At 50.9% G+C, this 18,153-nt stretch overlaps 1 protein-coding gene across 1 annotated transcript in view; it reads right to left on the reverse strand.

Moving 5' to 3' along the window:
- Positions 1-6,703, reverse strand: part of Csmd2 (CUB and Sushi multiple domains 2) — a 569,599-nt gene extending 562,896 nt beyond the window's left edge. Inside the window, exon 1 of the mRNA XM_032897562.1 lies at positions 6,279-6,703. Within this exon, the coding sequence (XP_032753453.1) occupies positions 6,279-6,480 (202 nt within the window). The 5' untranslated portion in view covers positions 6,481-6,703. The remainder of the gene's footprint in view (positions 1-6,278) is intronic.
- Between the last annotated feature and the right edge of the window lie 11,450 nt (positions 6,704-18,153).

Raw genomic sequence — 18,153 nt, forward strand, 5'->3', positions numbered from 1 at the left:
ATACTGAGAAGGTCTATCCTCACCTACTGCCCTAAGCATCCCAAGGCACAGGCACAGACAGACAGACTGTTGAACTCGCACCCATCAGCCTGACCACTGGACAGAGGAGCTAACACCAGTGAACCCTGGGGCCTAGTGTAACAATGCTGGCTTCCTTCTGTTTTGTGGGATCAGGAGCTTCTAAGTCCATCCTGGCACAGGCAGGGTGGCCCTGACTGTTGCTCCCATTTTACAGGTAAGGAAGTAGAGACCCAATTAAAGAGAGGAAATGGTCCTCATTATTTCAAGGCCAGTCAGATTATAAGCCAGATGGATGTTGGAAAACTAGTTTGCTGACTTCTGGGCCAAACAGAAGTCTTTTCCTTTCTCCCGGCCTCTCTGCCATGAGCCAACCTTCTAGGATCGCACCTACAACAAGAATCATGAAGGAAGGCGGAACCACACAGGTCCTAAGAAGCCAGGCTGTTATTGTTTTATGCACGGTTCAGTTTAATGGGGGAACTGAACCAATGCATCTGTACCTTCGCATTGATACAATGTATCTGACCACACCCGCTCATCTCCAATCCTGCCAATCTCTGAACTTTGACCCCCACTCCTCATGTGGTACTTCATGACTGTCAGTGGGAGTCAGGCCGGGGTGGGGGTGGGGCAAGGAGAGAGACAGCAGTGGAAAGGCAAACCTCCAGAGGCCTGCCTCAACTCTACCACACTCGCTCACCTCAGAAAGAGCCATCAATCACTCGGAGCATGCCTGTGTACCCAATGACGAGACACTCTACCAATGGTCTAAATTTCAGCGTCTCTCTGCTTTCTCCTTTTAAAGTTACGACCGTCACACTTGCTTACTCTCAGTCAATAAATAGATGTAGCTACTTAATAATGGAACTTACTCTGTTTGTCTATTTGAAAAACCTAGAAGAAGGGCACGAATCCTGTTCTGAAGATCCTGGGTTATAATTGCACTTCAGAGGGTCTGAAGGAGACATTGGCTGGGGAAAGGGCTATTTGTGAGCCCTGGACCACACAGAGAGCCACCCTCAGGGAGTTCTAAGAGTTATTTGGCACGCTCAATAATCTACCTGTTATTTTGAGCATCAGGGAAAAAAAAACCCTTATGGTGATTTCTAGAAGAGAGCTGACAGCCCCTTAGAGAACGGGTTCAGTTTTCATATTTGCCAAGGATATAGCAACAGATAGGTGGAAGGTAAAATGGAGTTTCCAGTGGGAAAACTCTCCCCAACAAGGAGCCAGGAGTCAAGAGCTCCTTCTCCACCTAGACATCCGATGCCGACAGGCTCAAGAACTGACAAGACAGCTTTCTGTGTATTGGCCTTGATGCTCCTGGCTTATACCAGACGCACTTCTTGGATTATAGCTCACCGCGGCTGGCCACCCAGGACTCTCCTGAAGCATGATCCAGTACAGTTAGACTGGGAAACCCCATACCATTTTCGGGCCTAGGCCATGTGAAAGAAAGTATAAATGAGGGCTTTGTCACCCCGGAAACTTCACAGTTCAGGCAAAAAGCTGACTGAAGTTGAAGGGGTCTTGGGCAGGAAGCCGAAGTTCTTGCTCTCACATGATATAGGGAGGTCTAAGCACCAGCAGCAGAGTTTCACCTACGTCGGTGCTGGGCTTAACAGCAAAGCGACTTTGCACTCATCTCAGACATCTGCACTGAAGATGGAGGAGCCATGACTTTTACGGTGACTGAAAAGTTCAGAATCCACGGCAAAAGGATTCCAAGTGGCTGCTACTGTTTGTGTCCCCGGAGATGAAGGGCATTTGAAGGAATGTGTAAGGGATCCCAAGTCCGGTAGTCCTGGGTCCGAACCCTGACTGGGCCAGTGCTGTAGAAACCGAGTTAATCCATGACAGAACTTGAGACTTTTCCAGTGAGCTCTCGGAGAACCTTAGCTAAAGGCGTCACTGCCCTGGCTGTCCAGGCAACTTTGTGAGAACTCGAGCTTGAAGAGCACAGGGTAAAAGCACACAACTGCTTCGGCTGGCTCCCTGTCCTCCGAGCTGCTGCTCAGACCCGCCCTCCCCTTTAAGCTGCATCTTCTCAAGTAAGTACAAACCTGGACAGCTTCCCTTCTCTTCTGGAGTCTTATCCCTAACCCTTGTCTTGTCTCTTTGGAGCTGGGGGACCCTGTACCTCGGAGAGCTCGGATGAGCCAGGTCTCTGACAGGAGCCTGTGTTCGTGGAGCAATTGGATTCCCTGAAACCCACTCTCGTGGTGGTAAAAATGAAGCGGATGAACCAGGCACAGGAGCTGCTGCTGCTGCCGTCAAAGCCACCTGCTGGATTCTCCTGCCCCAACAGAGCCCACCCGGGTATCAGACCCTACCCACTAGGCTTTTCAGCCCTTCAATTCTAGCTTCTCCTTGAACAGAGTCAGAGAGTCACCAACCCTAGATAGGACCAGAACCGCCTGCTCTACTACAGTCGGGCTATTTATTAAACAAGAAAAAGAAAAAAAAAACCCACGAATCAATTGTGAATGAGACTTCAAGTCCAAACACACCTTGGTAACTTGAGCGGTTAAATGCCTTTCCTTGCTCATTCCCCGGTCGGGGGTCGGGGGTGTTGAGGATTTGTTGCAATGCGTAAACCTGAGGCATTAGCTCATCAACCTGTGACATTTAGTTTTAAGGCAAACCAACTAGGAACTCGGGATCTGTCATTGTGTTACCTCTGCAAACCAGCTGGCTTCCTTCCTCCCTGAAACTCACAGTCCCTGGAAAACCGTTCAAGGAAGAGAGAATTTCGAAAACCATCTGCTGGGGGGAAAGAGCTGTCTGTCAGTCAAACAGCAGCTCAGTGCTGAGCCGGCCTGGCTGGGAGCTGGGTGCTGGGGCTACCAAGGGAAATAAAGCACCATTTCTCGGTGCTCACGGTTTAGTAGTTGAGACGAACACTTTCACATCGACTGGGTACCATGACTGAACCTTGGGTCCTTCTGGTGCAAGAGGCAGACGAAAAGTTATCCCTTCAGTGACAAGTAGTGTAAACGGCATTTAGCTTAAAATTTAGTTTTTTAAACCATCAAGGTGAGGACATGGGAGAAAAGTCAGAACTCCTTAACATATAGAGTTTAATGTAAGTCCCATTTGGAATCACTCCTTAAGGACCAAGGGATGTCCCAGCCTTTTTTCTTTTCTATTTTTCTTTCTTTGAAGCTTTCTTTTTCCTTTCTTTCCTCTTAAGAACTGAGGGTGTCAAATTTCAGGTCTCAATGGCCAATGACATGGAGGAAGAGGAGGGTCCACCTAAGGCTGGGTAACTGGGCAGCTCTGGAGGGAAGCTGTGACTATACCTGCCTTGGGAAGGTGCCCTGAGGGCAGGTGGGTGTGCAGGCTGAATGGACTGAGCTATCTACAAACTGGGAAGCCGTCAGACACAGAGTTCGTCAGGGCAGATCTGTCTGGAAGCATGTGAGCTTAGAGGACTGAGCGAGGTGAGCTCACCAGGTGAGTGAGGACAGGGTGATTGCTCCTGGGTATCATACTTCAGGGAGGAAGCTGAGTATTTGTCTTACAGGAGGAAGACGTGGCGGAGCACAGAATCCCAACAGACTGCAAAGGAGACTTCAAAAGGAGTGGTCCAGAGGGCCTGAGGCCACAGGAATAGGCAGAGTGCAGTGGGATCAGCGGTGAGGTGATTGGGTGAGCACACCGGTCTCTCCAAAAACATTTCAATGCCAAGCTTCAGGGAACGGCAGGGAGCAGGGAAAGTAAACGAATGCCCCCTTTGAAGAGAGTTTGGGCAGACAGCAAGGTGGTTGAATGGGGTCAGGAAGGCCAAGCAAGACATCTCCTCAGCGGGTTTTATGTGAAAGATCCATGTGCTTACAGGCTGAGGGGAAACAGGTTCCAAGGAGAGAGGATGACTGAGGGAAGAGAGTAGGAGAGGAGGTAATTGAAGAGAGGTCTCTAGGGAGGCTGGGGTCCTATAGTGGTGGAGGTAGGAGTGTGATGGGAGGCAGGCTAGGAAGGATGGGAAACAGGCACAGGCACACACACACACACACACACACACACACACACACACACACTCAAATCCTCATAGTCATTCTATCTAGCCCAGGGAGGTACTAAACCCCCAAAAGTGTCTTGCATAGTCCACAGTGTGAAGGGATCACAAAAGGGAATGCCTTTTCCCAAGCCTCTCACACCACTTCCTGTAGCCCTCCGGTCACTAAACTCCATTTCCAAATGTCTGCTGCCTACAAGTCCGGATAGTACTCGGAAACGCACAGGAACGCTTTGGAAAGAAACGAGGTCTGAAAGCCGGAGCTGGGCCCGCCAGAGAGCAACTGCCCCTCCTGTAGACACACACACACACACACACACACACACACACACACACACACACACACACACACACACACACACACACACTCCAACTTATGTATCTACCCAAAAGACAACGACAAATGGATCTCAAAGAGGCAGCCTTCCAGCACTGCAGAACACTGTGCAGGCCCTGGTGAGTCGGCCTTTTTCTCTCCCCAGGGGCATGGCATACTCAAGGGGGCAGGGACAAACCTAGCAAGGAAAACAAATTTAGCAATCCCAAACAAGTTCCAGTTGGCCAAGGCAGAGGGGGCCTTTGTCCGGACAAACATCCAATGGGCCCCACAGCAAGTAAGAACGGACCCCATAGCTCATGTGAGAAGTCTCGGTGACCAGAAGCATTTGGTATGAGCAGCCTCCCGGTAGGTGTGGGTGTGCGAGAGGCCAAAGCTGAGAGGCACGCGCGCCGCGGGCGCCCCTCTCTGGGTGTCAGTGGCTATGACTCCTTAGGATTACCTGAGAAAGTCCGGTCAAGTAGGGATAAACAGACAAGACTGTCTTGGGGAGCCCTCCCTGACAAGGAACCCCAACACTGAACGGCTATATGGTGAATGACAAGATCTGAGGGAACAGAGCACAAGATGCTGAAAGCTAGAGAGGGCCTGAGAGTTTTTTACCACACACTGGCCAACCACGGGAGGGGCGCACTTTCCAAGAAGCGATAGGGTTTGGGGATGGCCCAGGACAAGGCTTGAGAGGCTCAACCTGTGGTTTTAAAACACCAAGCAAACAAGCAACCAAAAAACCGCTACTCTGTTCTGGGGTGTCCGGGCTCCAGGCCCAGGCATCAGGTGCTTAGGGTTTTCTTCCCCAGCGGGTGTCAGCATCTAGCGAAGTGAAAACGCAGCTTCAGGCATCCCTGTTTGGACCGGTCCCCACAGGAGCACACGGAACTTTCTAGGTTGTGGCTAAGCATCCGAAGGTGCCTTGGGTAGAGTAGGAGACCAGTTGAAACCAGCAACCTTTAGTGTGACTGGGCTCACTAAAAGGTCCACATGTCTCTCCTCCCGAACTATAGCTGCAACCACGCATCCATCCTAAAGTCCCGGGACTCTCCACACCCTTCAGGTCTGTCCGGGCAGGCTTAACGAGATCGAGTCCGCCACCCGAGCCACGGATGCCGCAGCCCAGACGTTTGGCTGCAGCAGGGCGCGGGAAAGGGCACTTTGGCGGGGAGTGGGAACGGAGCAGAGGGGATGTGTCGGCGCGGACCCTGGCAGCGACATTCTCCCTCCTCCCTCCCTACCCGACACGACCTCAGCCTCCACCTCCAGTGGTTCAACCTCCCTCCAGCTCCCCACATGAGCCCTTCAAGAAAGATTGCACGGACCCCCAACCTGGGCGCGCGCCCACCTGCATTCCGCCCCCAGCCCAAGCACCGAGGGGGCGGAGGGCGTGTGAGGAGGTGGGTGGCGACCGCAGTCTCAGGGCTGTTTGGGCGGGGGCAAAGGCTTTGGTCGGAGAAAATGGGCGGGGGCAGGGAAAGACAGACCCTGCAGACGCGGAGGGGGCGCGCCGAGCTTCTCCAACCCCCAGGACGGGTGTGCCAGGCGGAATAGGAAGAGATGGGGGAGTAGGGCTCAGGGAAAGTTTATCCCGGAAAAGCCTGGCATCTTGGGGGGCTGGGAGACTGGAAAAAACTGAAGCCACAGTCCAGGTGCCCCGCAACCCGCGGAGGGGGATGTCTGTCTCCCAGGCCCCCTATACCGGCCGGATCCGGCTAAGTTGCTACTGGGGTTGGGGACGTCCATGAGGGTAGAGGTGAGGATGTGGTCGAAGATCTGGACAGACAGAGAGAGGATGAGCAGCAGGGTGGGTAATCGGAAGGAGGAAGCCAAGCCGGGGTGGGGGAAGGGACTGGGACCGCGTCGAGGTTGGGTGGGCTCGGGTGGGGCGCGCGGCGCGGCCAGACTCACCCGCGGCAGCCGAGGCACTGAGCAGCCCCCAGCCCAGCAGCAGCAGCAGTGGTGGCGGCGGCGGCGGCGGCGGCGGTGGTGGCGGCGGGCGGCCCCAGCGACTCCCGGTGCCCGGCACAAGCGCCCAAATCCCGATTTCGCCGCGAGCCCTCCCTGCCGGGCAGCCGCAACATCCTTGCTCCGGTCCCCGCGAGCGCGGCATAGCGCGGCCGGCAGCCCGAGGGAGAGGCTTCGCTCGCCGCCGAGGAGAAAGGAGGTCAGGAGAGCTCTGTAGCTTTTTTTTTTCTTCCTGCTCCGGGAGGGGGAAAAAAAATCCCGGTACGCGGGAGCCCTGAGCTTCTGCGGCTGGAATGAACCAAGTGTCCGCCCGGCCGGGGAGAGGCGCGCTGCGCTCTCGGAAATGACTCGCTCCAATCCCGCTTCGCGGGGTTCGCGCCGGGGGGCGGGGGGGTGAATTATCCCCGGATTAATCACTCCGGAGCCGCTTCTCCGCCGCTCCAAATGCTGGGGGTGGAGGCGCAGTTAAGGGAAGAAAAAAAACGGGGTGGGGGGTGTTCTTCAGCGCCACCTGCACCTCCTAATAAAACACAAATTACATCTAAAGGGTTGTTTATTTCTATTTGTTTTATAATTGACCGGTTTCTTTTAAGTTCAGTCCTCCGGCTTTCATTTATAAGATCACCATTAGTACACCCCCTCCCGTACACACACACACACACACACACACACACACACACACACACACACGCATAGAAACACACTCTCTTGCATACACAGGCACATACACGCCTCCTCCACGTTTGGAAATGGGAATACTGTCTGGGGAAAGGTAACCAAAGAAGATTGCAGTTCCCCGAGTCGTGGCTCTTAAGAGAAAATCTTGGGTACTGGCTTTGAACTTGTAGTCTTGGGTCTGGGGAGGACACTCTGGAGCTCAATTCACAGTAGCCCATCCCAAGAGATGGGTGCGCGGACATAGAAGAAGACAGGGTTAAGAATTGAAGGGTGAGTGAAACAGGGGGTGAATGGTCCCCTTCATTCAGTCCAGGGTATTCCTACCGCTAGCCTAAGAAAAAACTGCAGGGATGTATACCGAGATTGGGGGCGGGAGGGGGTATGGGATTGGTGAAAGGCTATGTAAGAGTTCCTTGCACAATTTACCCTCTAATTTAAATGACTGGGCCCTGCTTGTCCCCCACACCGATCCAACCAGGGCCCAAAGCCAGACGAGTTTCTCCTAAGGAAGTGAGACCTTATCTTCCACAGTGGATAGCGGCTGCCTTCAGACCTACAAGGACTCAGCGTAGGTCCCACCCCCTGCTCAGTCTCAGCAGCGGTCTCAGGCTGGTCTACCCTAGGCTGCTCTTCCAGTCACGAGGGCCCCTTCGTTGTCTACGCCAAACTCCTGCCTAGGGCTAAGAGACGCCTAGGGAGATGAGGGAGGCCGGAGGGGACCACGGGCGACAAGGCAGGGGGAGGAGGCTCCGCCTGGCGAGCGCAGCGTAAAAGCACCTGCCAGTATACACCCCACCCCCCTCTGCCAGAGTCACCCAGAGAGGCAGATCTTGCGTTTAGGCAGTCTGGCAATCAAGTGATTTGGCCAAGCTGGCGTCCTGGCATCCTAGAGCCTCAGAAGCCCGGGAACACTGATGGCGGGCGGCGAGACCGGGACCTTTCCTGGGAAGGGCTAAGACTTAAGGGTTGGCAACTTGGGTTAGGGGGTTTCTGCAACCCAAGCTGTGGGCGAGCCTGGGAATTTTCCAGGAAAGGCATGCGACAGGGCTTCGGGGTTAGGTCTGGGGTTGGAGGGGAGAGGGATATGCCGGAGGAGGAGTGGACGCTAGTTCTTATTCCCACCCAAAACTTGCTCCACAGAACCACACTTTCTCAGAGCGCTTGGTACGAGTCTTTCTCTTTCCCCCACCCCAACCCTGGTGGTTCCGGTTTCCCTGCATGAGCTCATCCCACAGCTGGGGAACCAGCCTAGTGGCCCCCGGAGTGGGTATGGAGAATTCTGTGAATCGCGGGTCCCATTCCCCACCCCCATCACACTGGCCCATCCCGACACAGCCTCTCTGAGTGCCAAGAACCAACTGAAGCAGCCAGAAAGCCTCAGTGAAAGGCTTGCTTTATAAGCCTAGGGCAGCGAGGAGGGGGCTGTTCGTTTCTCATTGTCCAGACCCAGGCCCGGCTGAGGTTGGCTGTGCCTTTCTACCAGTCTTGCAGAGTGGGGGAGGGTATGGTGCTGTGGCCTTCGGGGAGGTTGCTGGTTGCCTGTGTCATGCCAAGGATTCACACTAGGCCCTTCCCTCCTAGGCAGAGTTCTCTTCCAGGGAAAAGGCACGCGATGGTGGCGAGACCTCTGCGGCCTCACAGCTGGGTCGTTCCATAATTCTGGGGCTCAAAGCCAATGGATTTTTCTCCTACCGAAGAAACCAGCTCTGACTGGAACTGACAGCTGAGGTTCACCCTTTATTCCTCCGGGAAAAGAAATGTTTGTCTCACCACTCTTCCTAGGGGCTGTGGAAGGCAGGGGCACACTTTTAATCCCTGAAAACGACCCACTTACGTCTTCCAGCTCTGGGGCTTACTCTGATCTATTTGGGTCTACACAAATTTACACAGCGCCTCCTGTGTTCAGGGGCCCTGCACTAGGCTGTACTGTGAGCCCTGTGGAGATGCTCAGTGTGTGGTCCTGGTTAGGGAGGAAACAGAGGTGGAAACCCACAGGTAACTGATACAGTCAGACAGCTATAATCACCACGGTTGGAGAAGGGGCATACTTCATAGAGTCACATGAGCACACTAAGTGGGCTTTGAACTTGATATATCAGAAGGCTAATTCAAGGAGGATCTGGGCTGGACCTTGAGGCAGGATAAAGACTTGAAGAGGATGAAGATCCATTTACTCAACAAATATTTATTGAGCAGTACGATGTGTCTGGGTGCCGTGAGAGATGTCTCAATGGTTAAGAGCACTGACTGCTCTTCCAGAGGTCTTGGGTTCAAATCCCAGCAACCACATGGTGGCTCACAACCATCTGTAATGGGATCTGACGCCCTCTTCTGGTGTGTCTGAAGACAGCTATAGTGCACTTATATATAATAAGTAAGTAAATCTTTAAAAGAAAGAGAGAGAGAAATATACAGGATAGTGCACGGCTCTTGATCGGTGGAGCCATTTAAGCAAGCAGACATGTCTAAGGTTCCTGATGAAGGAAACATGAGCAAATATGGAGCAAGTTTCACAGGGTGTGTCTGGGAAGCCCTCTCTGACGTGTCCCTGAAAATGGCCCTAAAATTAATCAAGTTGCAAAGGGGTTTCTGTAGAGAGGGAACAGGCAAGACCTTCCTTGTGGAAGACTCCAAGTGACAGAGAGTGTCTTAGTTACAGTTTCCACTGGAGTGACCAAGGCAGCTCTTATAAAGAACAACATTTTAATGGGGGCTGGCTTATAGGTTCAGAGGTTCAGTCCTCTACCATCATGGTGGGGAGCATGGCAGAGTCCTGGTAGACATGTCACAGGAGGAGCTGAAAGTTCTGCAGCTTAACAGGACTGCGGCCAGGAAAAACTCACTTCCATACAGCTAGGAACAGGGTCTCAAAGCCCACCCCCACGGTGGGCTTCCTCCAACAAGGCCACACCTCCTCCAAAAGGGCCACACCTCCTCCAACAAGGCCACACCTCCTAATAGTGCCACTCTCTGGGCCAAGCATATTCAGACCACTACAGAGGGTAAGGCTAAATTGAGATGAACAGAAATGCAGGATACCCGCCCCCCTCTCCCAAAGCCAGGAGGCAGGTCACGCAAATCTCCATGGCTGGTGAGGATTTGGACTTTATCCTTATGCAGTAGGAACGAGGTCTATCTGTTTGCTTGGGCTGAGATAGCTGTTCATTGTGTGGTTTGAGCAACAATGATTTCCTCACAGCTATGGAGTCTCAAGATGCCCGGGGCTTGGTTTCTGGCTTGCTTCCTCCTGAGGCCTCCCTGGCTTGTTGGTACAAATGACTTCTCCCATCTTCCCTTGTTCCCCCATCTCCTCACACAGGAATCCAGACTTCCTCTTGTTTAGAAGGAGAGCGACCATTTGGGGTCAGTATCCCACCCTAACATCTCCTTTTTTACTCCAATTACCTCCTTTAAAGACTAACTCCAAATCAGGTCACATAATAGAAATGGGCGAGCAGGGCATCAAGTTATGTTTGTTGTGAAATGGGAGCACAGCTCAGTCCCTGAGACGTGGGAAGGACTTTTCTGATGCAGGAGGAGCAGATGGATGGATGACAAGGGGTGTTTGGTAGGGATAAGGGTGGAGCTCGGTGGTGAACTATTGTTTGGCAGCATGATCCCCAGCATGGAGGTGGGTGAAGGAGCAAAAGAGAGGGGTTTTCTGTTGTTCTTTGGGGTTGTTTTTTGCTTGTTTGTTTTTGGTTTTGTTTATTTGTTTGCTAGTATGTGAACATCACGGGGGGCTGTAGCACCTACTATAGAAGGTGGGTGAAGTACCGATTTAAGAGGTATACTTTTATTTCTATGGGAACCAAGTGACACAACCCTTCGTGTACTCTGGCTTCTCTTTGAGAAATGAAAAGGAGGGGAAGACAGCAAAGGCTTGAGCCCTCCGGAGGCTAGTGCAATGGTCTGAGCCTCAGGTCTGACTATATGGGCAAAGGCAGGACAGGAGGAATGGGGGAATGGTGATAACCTTCAGAGGGGCTGAGAAGTAGGAATCAGAGCCCTTCCAGGCCCTCTTGCCTCAAGCCTGGGATAGTGTGGCTGTCAGCCCACCCCCTCTATTCCACAGATAAGCAATAGGCAGCAGCCCTAGGTCGAGGTCTCTTCATAATATCACATTTCAGAGAGAGAGAGAGAGAGAGGGAAGAGAGTCCAATGCGGTGTAGTAACTTGCCAAGATAAGCCTAATATCTAGATAAGATCGGAGTTTGTTTTAGAAGGAAAACAAAGCCTGATGCTTTGGAGAGCTCAGCATGATTCAAGTAAGGACTGTAGTCTGGGTGCTCTGAAATGTTCATTCTGACCCAAAGAGCCCTCTAAAGCTCAGGGAGAGGGAATGAGAAAGGGGAAGTTGGGGGGATGGGGGACAGGTAGTGGGTGCTCCAGCCCTGTGAGGGCTAGGGTGGATATAGATGTCCAGCAATGAGGAGGGAGTCTGCAGGGGGAGTTTGGAGCCAGGGCTGTGTACAGAAGGGAGGCTGGGGTCTGGCTGAGGATGGGGTTCTAATCCTCAGTATGATTAAAAAGATGGGAGGGTTTCTCAAGGGTGAGGCTGGTGCTGTGGTACCATTAGGACAGGTGACAGAGTCATGGGGTGAATACCAGCCCAAGAGAAGCCACACCAAGCTTCCCAACACAGAGGGAGGAGTGAGCAGAGCCGGAGTCCATGCTACCCTCCATGCTGCTGAGTACTGGGGCCACCAGACTTTCCTATTCTTCTGGGAAAATCTCTAATCCTGGAAGAAGGAAAGAAGCGGGGCTCACGTCAGGGACAAGACAGATCACCTTTCCCCTTTGTGTATCAAATCATAATCCATAGAAACAGGAGGCCTGCCCTGGGTTATCATAGCTACTTCACGATCCCCTTAACAGCAGTTTCCCTTCTGCAACATCATTTCCTCTCCTAACGACTGCTCAGCTCAAGTGCCACCTCCCCCAGGTAATCTCTTATGAGACAGGGTTTCTTTGTATGACAGCCTAGGCTGTCCTGGAACTTGATATGCAGACCAGGCTTGCCTTGAACTCACAGAGATCCACCTGCCTCTGCCTCACGAGTGCTGGGCTTAAAGAGGGCGGGCCATCACATCCAGCTTCCAAAATATTCTTAGCAGGGGGTAACTTCTTCCTCCAGGGGGCATCCGACCATGTGTGCAGAAATTTTTTGTTATCACACTGACAGGTGCTGCTGGCACCTAGGAGACAGAGGCCAAGGCTGTGGCTAACTATCCTACCATGCCTGGAGAGACTCCTTCCAAACTCACGAAGGCTGAGTTGTCAGTGAAAAGTGAATGCTCAGGCAGGACTACATCTCCCAGCCACCTTTGCGGTTGGGTGTAATGTGAGACAAGGTTCTAGCCAAAGGAATGTAAGCAAGAGTGGGCTGGGTGTAGAATATTTGGGGGATGGCTAAACTACAGACAGATGAAGCCTGACTCTCTAAGTCACCACGAGAAGGAAAATCACCTGCCCACCAGAAACAGCCATCCAGGGCCACCTTGTGTAAAATACTCTTTAACAGCAATAAGCCATTGAGTGACTGGGGGCTGTTATAGCTAGTGGAGCCCTGGAATAGCTTTCTTTGTTGTCTCTGTTTTCCTAGGCAGTCCATTCATTCACTCGTCCATTCATGTCACAAGTATTCCTTTATGCGCTGGGGTCTGTGCTAGGGCCCAAGAAAGCACTCATAAAGAAAGAGACATCCCCCATGGTTCCTGCCCTTACTTAGGTGATGGCTAATTAAGAAGAGTTAAACAATAAAGCACAGTTAATTATGCTAGTAGAGGGATGGGATGTTGTGGAAACAAGAAGAGCTCCACACTCAGCCAAGTTGGGTTCCCCGGGCAAGAAGTAGCATTTTCTAGAAAGAGAGCCCAGAGTGGCTAGTGCAGGGAGGCAAGATACAATAGAAAGACCCCGCACTAGGCTGTAGCTGGAGAAAAGTCAGTCACTCTGTGACTCCAGGCTCTGTCACGGTCAGCTTCCCATCCGTATCGCTCATGCTGACTGGAAGTCAAGGGTGGCACAAACTTCATCTTGCCTCCTGAGTTCTCAGTGCTTGTGCTGTGCCTGAAATTCTTTCCTCTTCCAACGACCCAGGAGACTTTCCCGACCAGCCTGCTCAGATGGAACTCATTTCTAATTTCTCTTCAGTCGTGCTTTTCAGGAAACATTGTCCACACGCCCGTAGACCTTGCAGAACCAGAAGCCTGGAGGGTCACCGTGGACCCTCTCAGCTGGCGTGAATGTCTTCTAAAGTCAGCCTCCTCCACACCTCGAGGATCCCAACCAAGACTCCATTATCTGCCCTTTGGTTTATGCCCAACCATGAAGCCACAGGCGCCCGGCCTCTGCTCTTGCCCTAGCCAATCTTACACTTTGCTGCTGTCAGTTATTTTTTTTTTCAAATGCCCTCCCTGCACGTTCTGTGAGCCTTCAGGGTGAAGTCCAATTTTCTGCTAAGCCCTCCCTGCAAGACAAACACCGGTTTCCAGTTTGTGTGTTCTTGAACACCCTGCTCCCTCTCACTCCTACTGGGAACCTTCCTTCAGGGTCCTGCTCTGTGCATCTACCTGGGATGCCCCTCTCATGTCCTGCATATCTCTCTCTCTCTCTCTCTCTCTCTCTCTCTCTCTCTCTCTCTCTCTCCTCCCTCCCTCCCTCCCTCCCCTCCCCCATAAAATGGAGCTGTCTTCAGACACACTAGAAGAGAGGATTGGATCCCATTACAGATGGTTGTGAACCACCATCCTGTGGTTGCTGGGAATTGAACTCAGGACCTCTGGAAGAGCAGTGAGTGCTCTTAACTGCTGAGCCATCTCCCCAGCCCCCACCTGGCTTTCTCTTACTTGCCCTTCAAAACTTAGTGCAGACTTGAGAGCTTACAAGCAACCTTCACCAGTGCCTATCAGGGCCCTTGGTGGGGCTTGAAAGTGAAATATCTCACGCAGGTTCACATGCTGGAACTCCTGGTCTCGGGCTAAGAAGGCCGTGGAAGCATTAGGAAGTGGCTCCTTGCCAGAGGAAGTGTGTCACTTGGGGCAGGCATTGGGGTTTTATAGCATGACCTAACTTCCTTTTTAGGCTCTTCCTGAGCCTGGATAATCCTTCCTCCTTAAGTTGCCGTCACTGGGGTATTTTAGCACAGGAACAGAAAACTAACTTAGACAGTGGGCATTCGGTGTGGGCGAGTTGACAGAGGGTAGATAGATGGACTCCTGGCTGGATAGGGAGATGGGCCACTAACTGGGTGCATGAATGAACAGGGGCAGGTTCTTAAGAAGGTTCTCGGTAGGTAGTATTTGTGAAATTGACTCTGCACTCTCCTAGACTTCATTGACCGGATTTCTTAAAGAAATGCCTTCCCTGAATTATGAGTTCATGCTACACTCTGTCTTCAGAGAACCCTGACATGAGAAACTGACCAGCTTAACAGCATTTCTGTCCTCTATGAAAGCAGAATTGAATATATTGCCCACTATGTCACTCAGTGTCCTTTATACAAGGACTCATGATAAATTCATGCTTGGGGTTATTTCCAGGAAAGACTTTGTCTCTGCAGATGAAGATGTGTGCTTTTCTGCTGTCGGGAAATGAAATAAATAAATAAATAAATAAAATGAAAAATCTGTTTCTCTTCTTGGGCTCACAAGCAGGGATACCTAGTTTTGTCTCATTACCTCCACACAGGCAGACAGTTCAGGGGCTCAAAAGCAGCAGCCTTCCTACCTTCTTCCAAAGGAGGAAGTTTGGGCTTTACTCTGCAGTACCAAAGTTGGTAGTGTAAATCCAAAAGCTGCCTTAGAGCAGCTCAGCGGTAGAGGTTTGGAAGGAATGCCTATTGGTGACCGATGTCCCTGTGCAGATGTTGAGAAAGGAGAATTAAAGCACGAAAGTTCCTAGCTGGTGTCTCACGTAGCGTTTCTACTGCTGATAAAACACCGTGACCCCAAACAACTTGTGAAGATAGCGGTTTTATTTCATCCAACACTTCCGGTCACTCCCCAGTACAAGGGAAGTCAGGACAGGAATTCTAACACAGGAAGAGCTGATGCAGAGATCTTGGAAGAGTGTTTGTTCCTGGCCTGCTCCCCAGGGTTTGCTCAGACTGCTTTCCTCTAACACCCTGGACCAGCAGCCAAGGAGTGGCACCACCGGCAATGACCTGGGCCCTCCCCCATCAATCACCGATCAAAAATACGCCTCATGGGCCAATCCGGTGGGTGTGGGCGTTTTCTCAACTGATGATTCCTCTTCCCTCACAAACTAGTCACAACCCCGCCAACTCAGAAGGGGTCTTGTCTAGAGTAACCCTAGAACTGCTTAGTATAACTGGGGGAGGGGAGGTGCTGAGCTAGCCTGATTCTGGCTTTGTTGTTGTGTCATTGGGCCACTTGCAGTCACTTCCGCCAACTGGTAGGTTTCAAACCCTGGCCAAACTGCTAAGATGCCTATTAACATATCAAAGGGATGCTGGCCACCTGGCTCTCCCATATCCTGCAGCCCCTACCTGTTAAACAGCCCTCCTGGCAAGCATACCCTAAACTTCTGTAGTCCAGGGGCTGAGCTACTCTTCCCCAGCTGTCCAACATTCTCCCCTATAAAATCCAAGCATTTTGGTTACCTGATCTTTTCATTTACTCCCTTTGGGTCCCCAGGCTGCTGCAACCTGCTTCCCCTCCCTCGCCTCGCCCCTGTCCTCACATGACTCAAGGGTCATGTTGCACTCTATACTCTCCCAGATATCTGCATCTGACCATGCTCTCCCACATATCTATAATAAACTTTCTCCTCCACCATACCCAAGAGAGAAGTCATGTCCTTCCCTTTTGGTCTATTTTTTTCCATTCACCAACCATGGCCTTTCTTTATCCCAACTTTAAGTGCAGTTCTCATAGACTGCCATTTTTACAAGATGGTTCATAAAATTTGCTGATAATAATGATTGATTTAATTGTACTAGGGGGCAGATCTCATACTGGGAATAACATATGCATCTTGCACCAGTTCTTTTTTGTTTATTGCTTGTTGTCAGTTGGCTGGTTAGTTGTTTTTAGTACTGAGAATCGAACCTAGGGCCTCACTCATGCAAGGCAAGAGCTCTACCACTGGGCTAAAATATCCCCAGCCTGTATTTCCCTATTCCAAAGCCCCTTAACTGCTTGTAGATTTGCGTCCCTTTGCAATCCCAAAAGCACAGAGCAAATAGCAGAGCAGGCATTTTAGCTCAAAGGCTTCAGTTGCTACCTTCCAAGCTCCTACTTACCTCCTCACCTGTGGGCAAAAGGGAGGCAGTTAGGAGAAACAATCCCCCACCACAGGACCAGTAGTAAAGAATTACCAGTGATGTTGCCTAGAGACAGATGACGCCGAATCATCCAGCCTTGCTTCCCAAACACTGTTTGTTCTTTTCCAGAGCCCTGGAAATGGCCGGCTATTCTACAGCCTTCTTCCTTCCGTAGCTGAGACAACATGGCATCAACTTCCTTCTTCTCATTCTTTGTACCTCAAGAAATTCAAAGTCCTCAGATGTCCCAGACCCACCTCTGGGCAGTTTGACTCTTTTAGATTTGAAGGAAATAGCAATGGGGGGAGGGGTGCAGGGTGGGTGGTCTTCATAGGTTTGTAAGGACTGCCAAAAGAATTTGAGGCTTGGAAATTTTATTAGCCTCACAATAAAAAAGGAGAAAATGGCAACATGGGAATCAGTAAATATTTAATTAAATGCAAAGTGTAACATTATGTCAACTTCATTAACTGTCGAATTTGGTAGGCATAAAGATTTAATTACATTTGATAAGGATTTATAGGTTAGAGTTTTTCCTCTCTGTGCAAGATTTCCTGAGTAGGCACCAAGATTGGGGAGAAACTGCAGTTGACCATAAATTAAATAAATTACCCCTGGCCAAAAAATAAATTTCAAAAGCAAAGAAGCAAAAGAGCTTTGCAATGTTCTTTTATACTTGAAGAGTATGTGAGGAGGAGGTAGGCTTAGTAGCATGCCAGCGGAGGAGAAGGGTGGGTGTGGCTTGGCTTTCTGGTTGTTTATTTTTATTGATTTTGTTCGTTCGTTTGTTTGTTTGTTTGAGCCAGGGTTACTAGTAACTCTGGCTGGCCTGGAACTCACTTTGTAAACTAAGTTGTCTTCGAACTTGGAGAGATCCTTCTGCCTCAGCCTCCTGGCAGCTGCCTCTCTGGATTTCTTTTTTCCCTTTATGTGTGCTAGGGTAAGCATTTTGAGCTGTCGACCGCACGGTCCGTTAAGGTTTTAAAAGAGGCCACACCCACTTTTCTGAGTTTTGTAACCTAGTCATACTTGTGTCCGACGTGGAAGGGGCTTTGACTGGAGGGTGTTAGAAATGATGCCTTCCTCTGAGAGTTTTCTGATTCCAAATCAAAAGCGTGGGGCTGGAGAGAGTTGGTACATTTGGCAGGGGTGCTTGCCCACCGATCACAGAACCTTGGATTCCGTTTCCAGCATCTCGGAAGCCAGGTGTGGCACTGCATGCCTGTAAACCCAGAAAATCTTTGGGAAGTCGGGCCCGAAGGATCGGGAGCTTGTCCTTGGGCTACACAGGACCATGTTTTTTGCTTTTGTTTTGTTAGAAAAATAAAAAGGAAGTAGGAGAGGGGTGGGAAGGGGGAAGAAAACAGAAACCCTCCCTAATGACAGTGAACAGTCCCCGGAAATGCTGTGTTCACCCTGCTAACTTCTGAGCTCTATATGTTGTCTCACCTGGCACCGAACACGTCTCTTAGGCCGGTGTTTTTATTACATCGGTTTTGTAGAGAAGCCAACCGAAGCACAGAGGGGTGAAATCAAACTGCCTAGAGTCATAGTCAAAGTAGCAGAGAACTGAAGAACCTTTTCAAGTTAAAATAATTCATAAATGCAACGGTGTCTATGACGATTAATGCCAGGTTTCAAGTCCTTTAAAAAAAAAAGCATCAGCAGCCAAGCCTGTCTTGTTCGGCATGCTGTCTCTATGCCTCCACCAGCCCTGGGTTCTGAAGGCACATAACTAACTCCCTGGACGCTGGGATTAGCCTAGGTTGTGCCATCATGCTCTACGTCACCATGCACTGATAAAATGCTTTGCTCCTTCCTGAGGCCAAAATCTGTCCAGGGTATAGGATT

Source organism: Rattus rattus, chromosome 1 (assembly GCF_011064425.1).
Source record: "Rattus rattus isolate New Zealand chromosome 1, Rrattus_CSIRO_v1, whole genome shotgun sequence".
Taxonomy (NCBI): domain Eukaryota; kingdom Metazoa; phylum Chordata; class Mammalia; order Rodentia; family Muridae; genus Rattus; species Rattus rattus.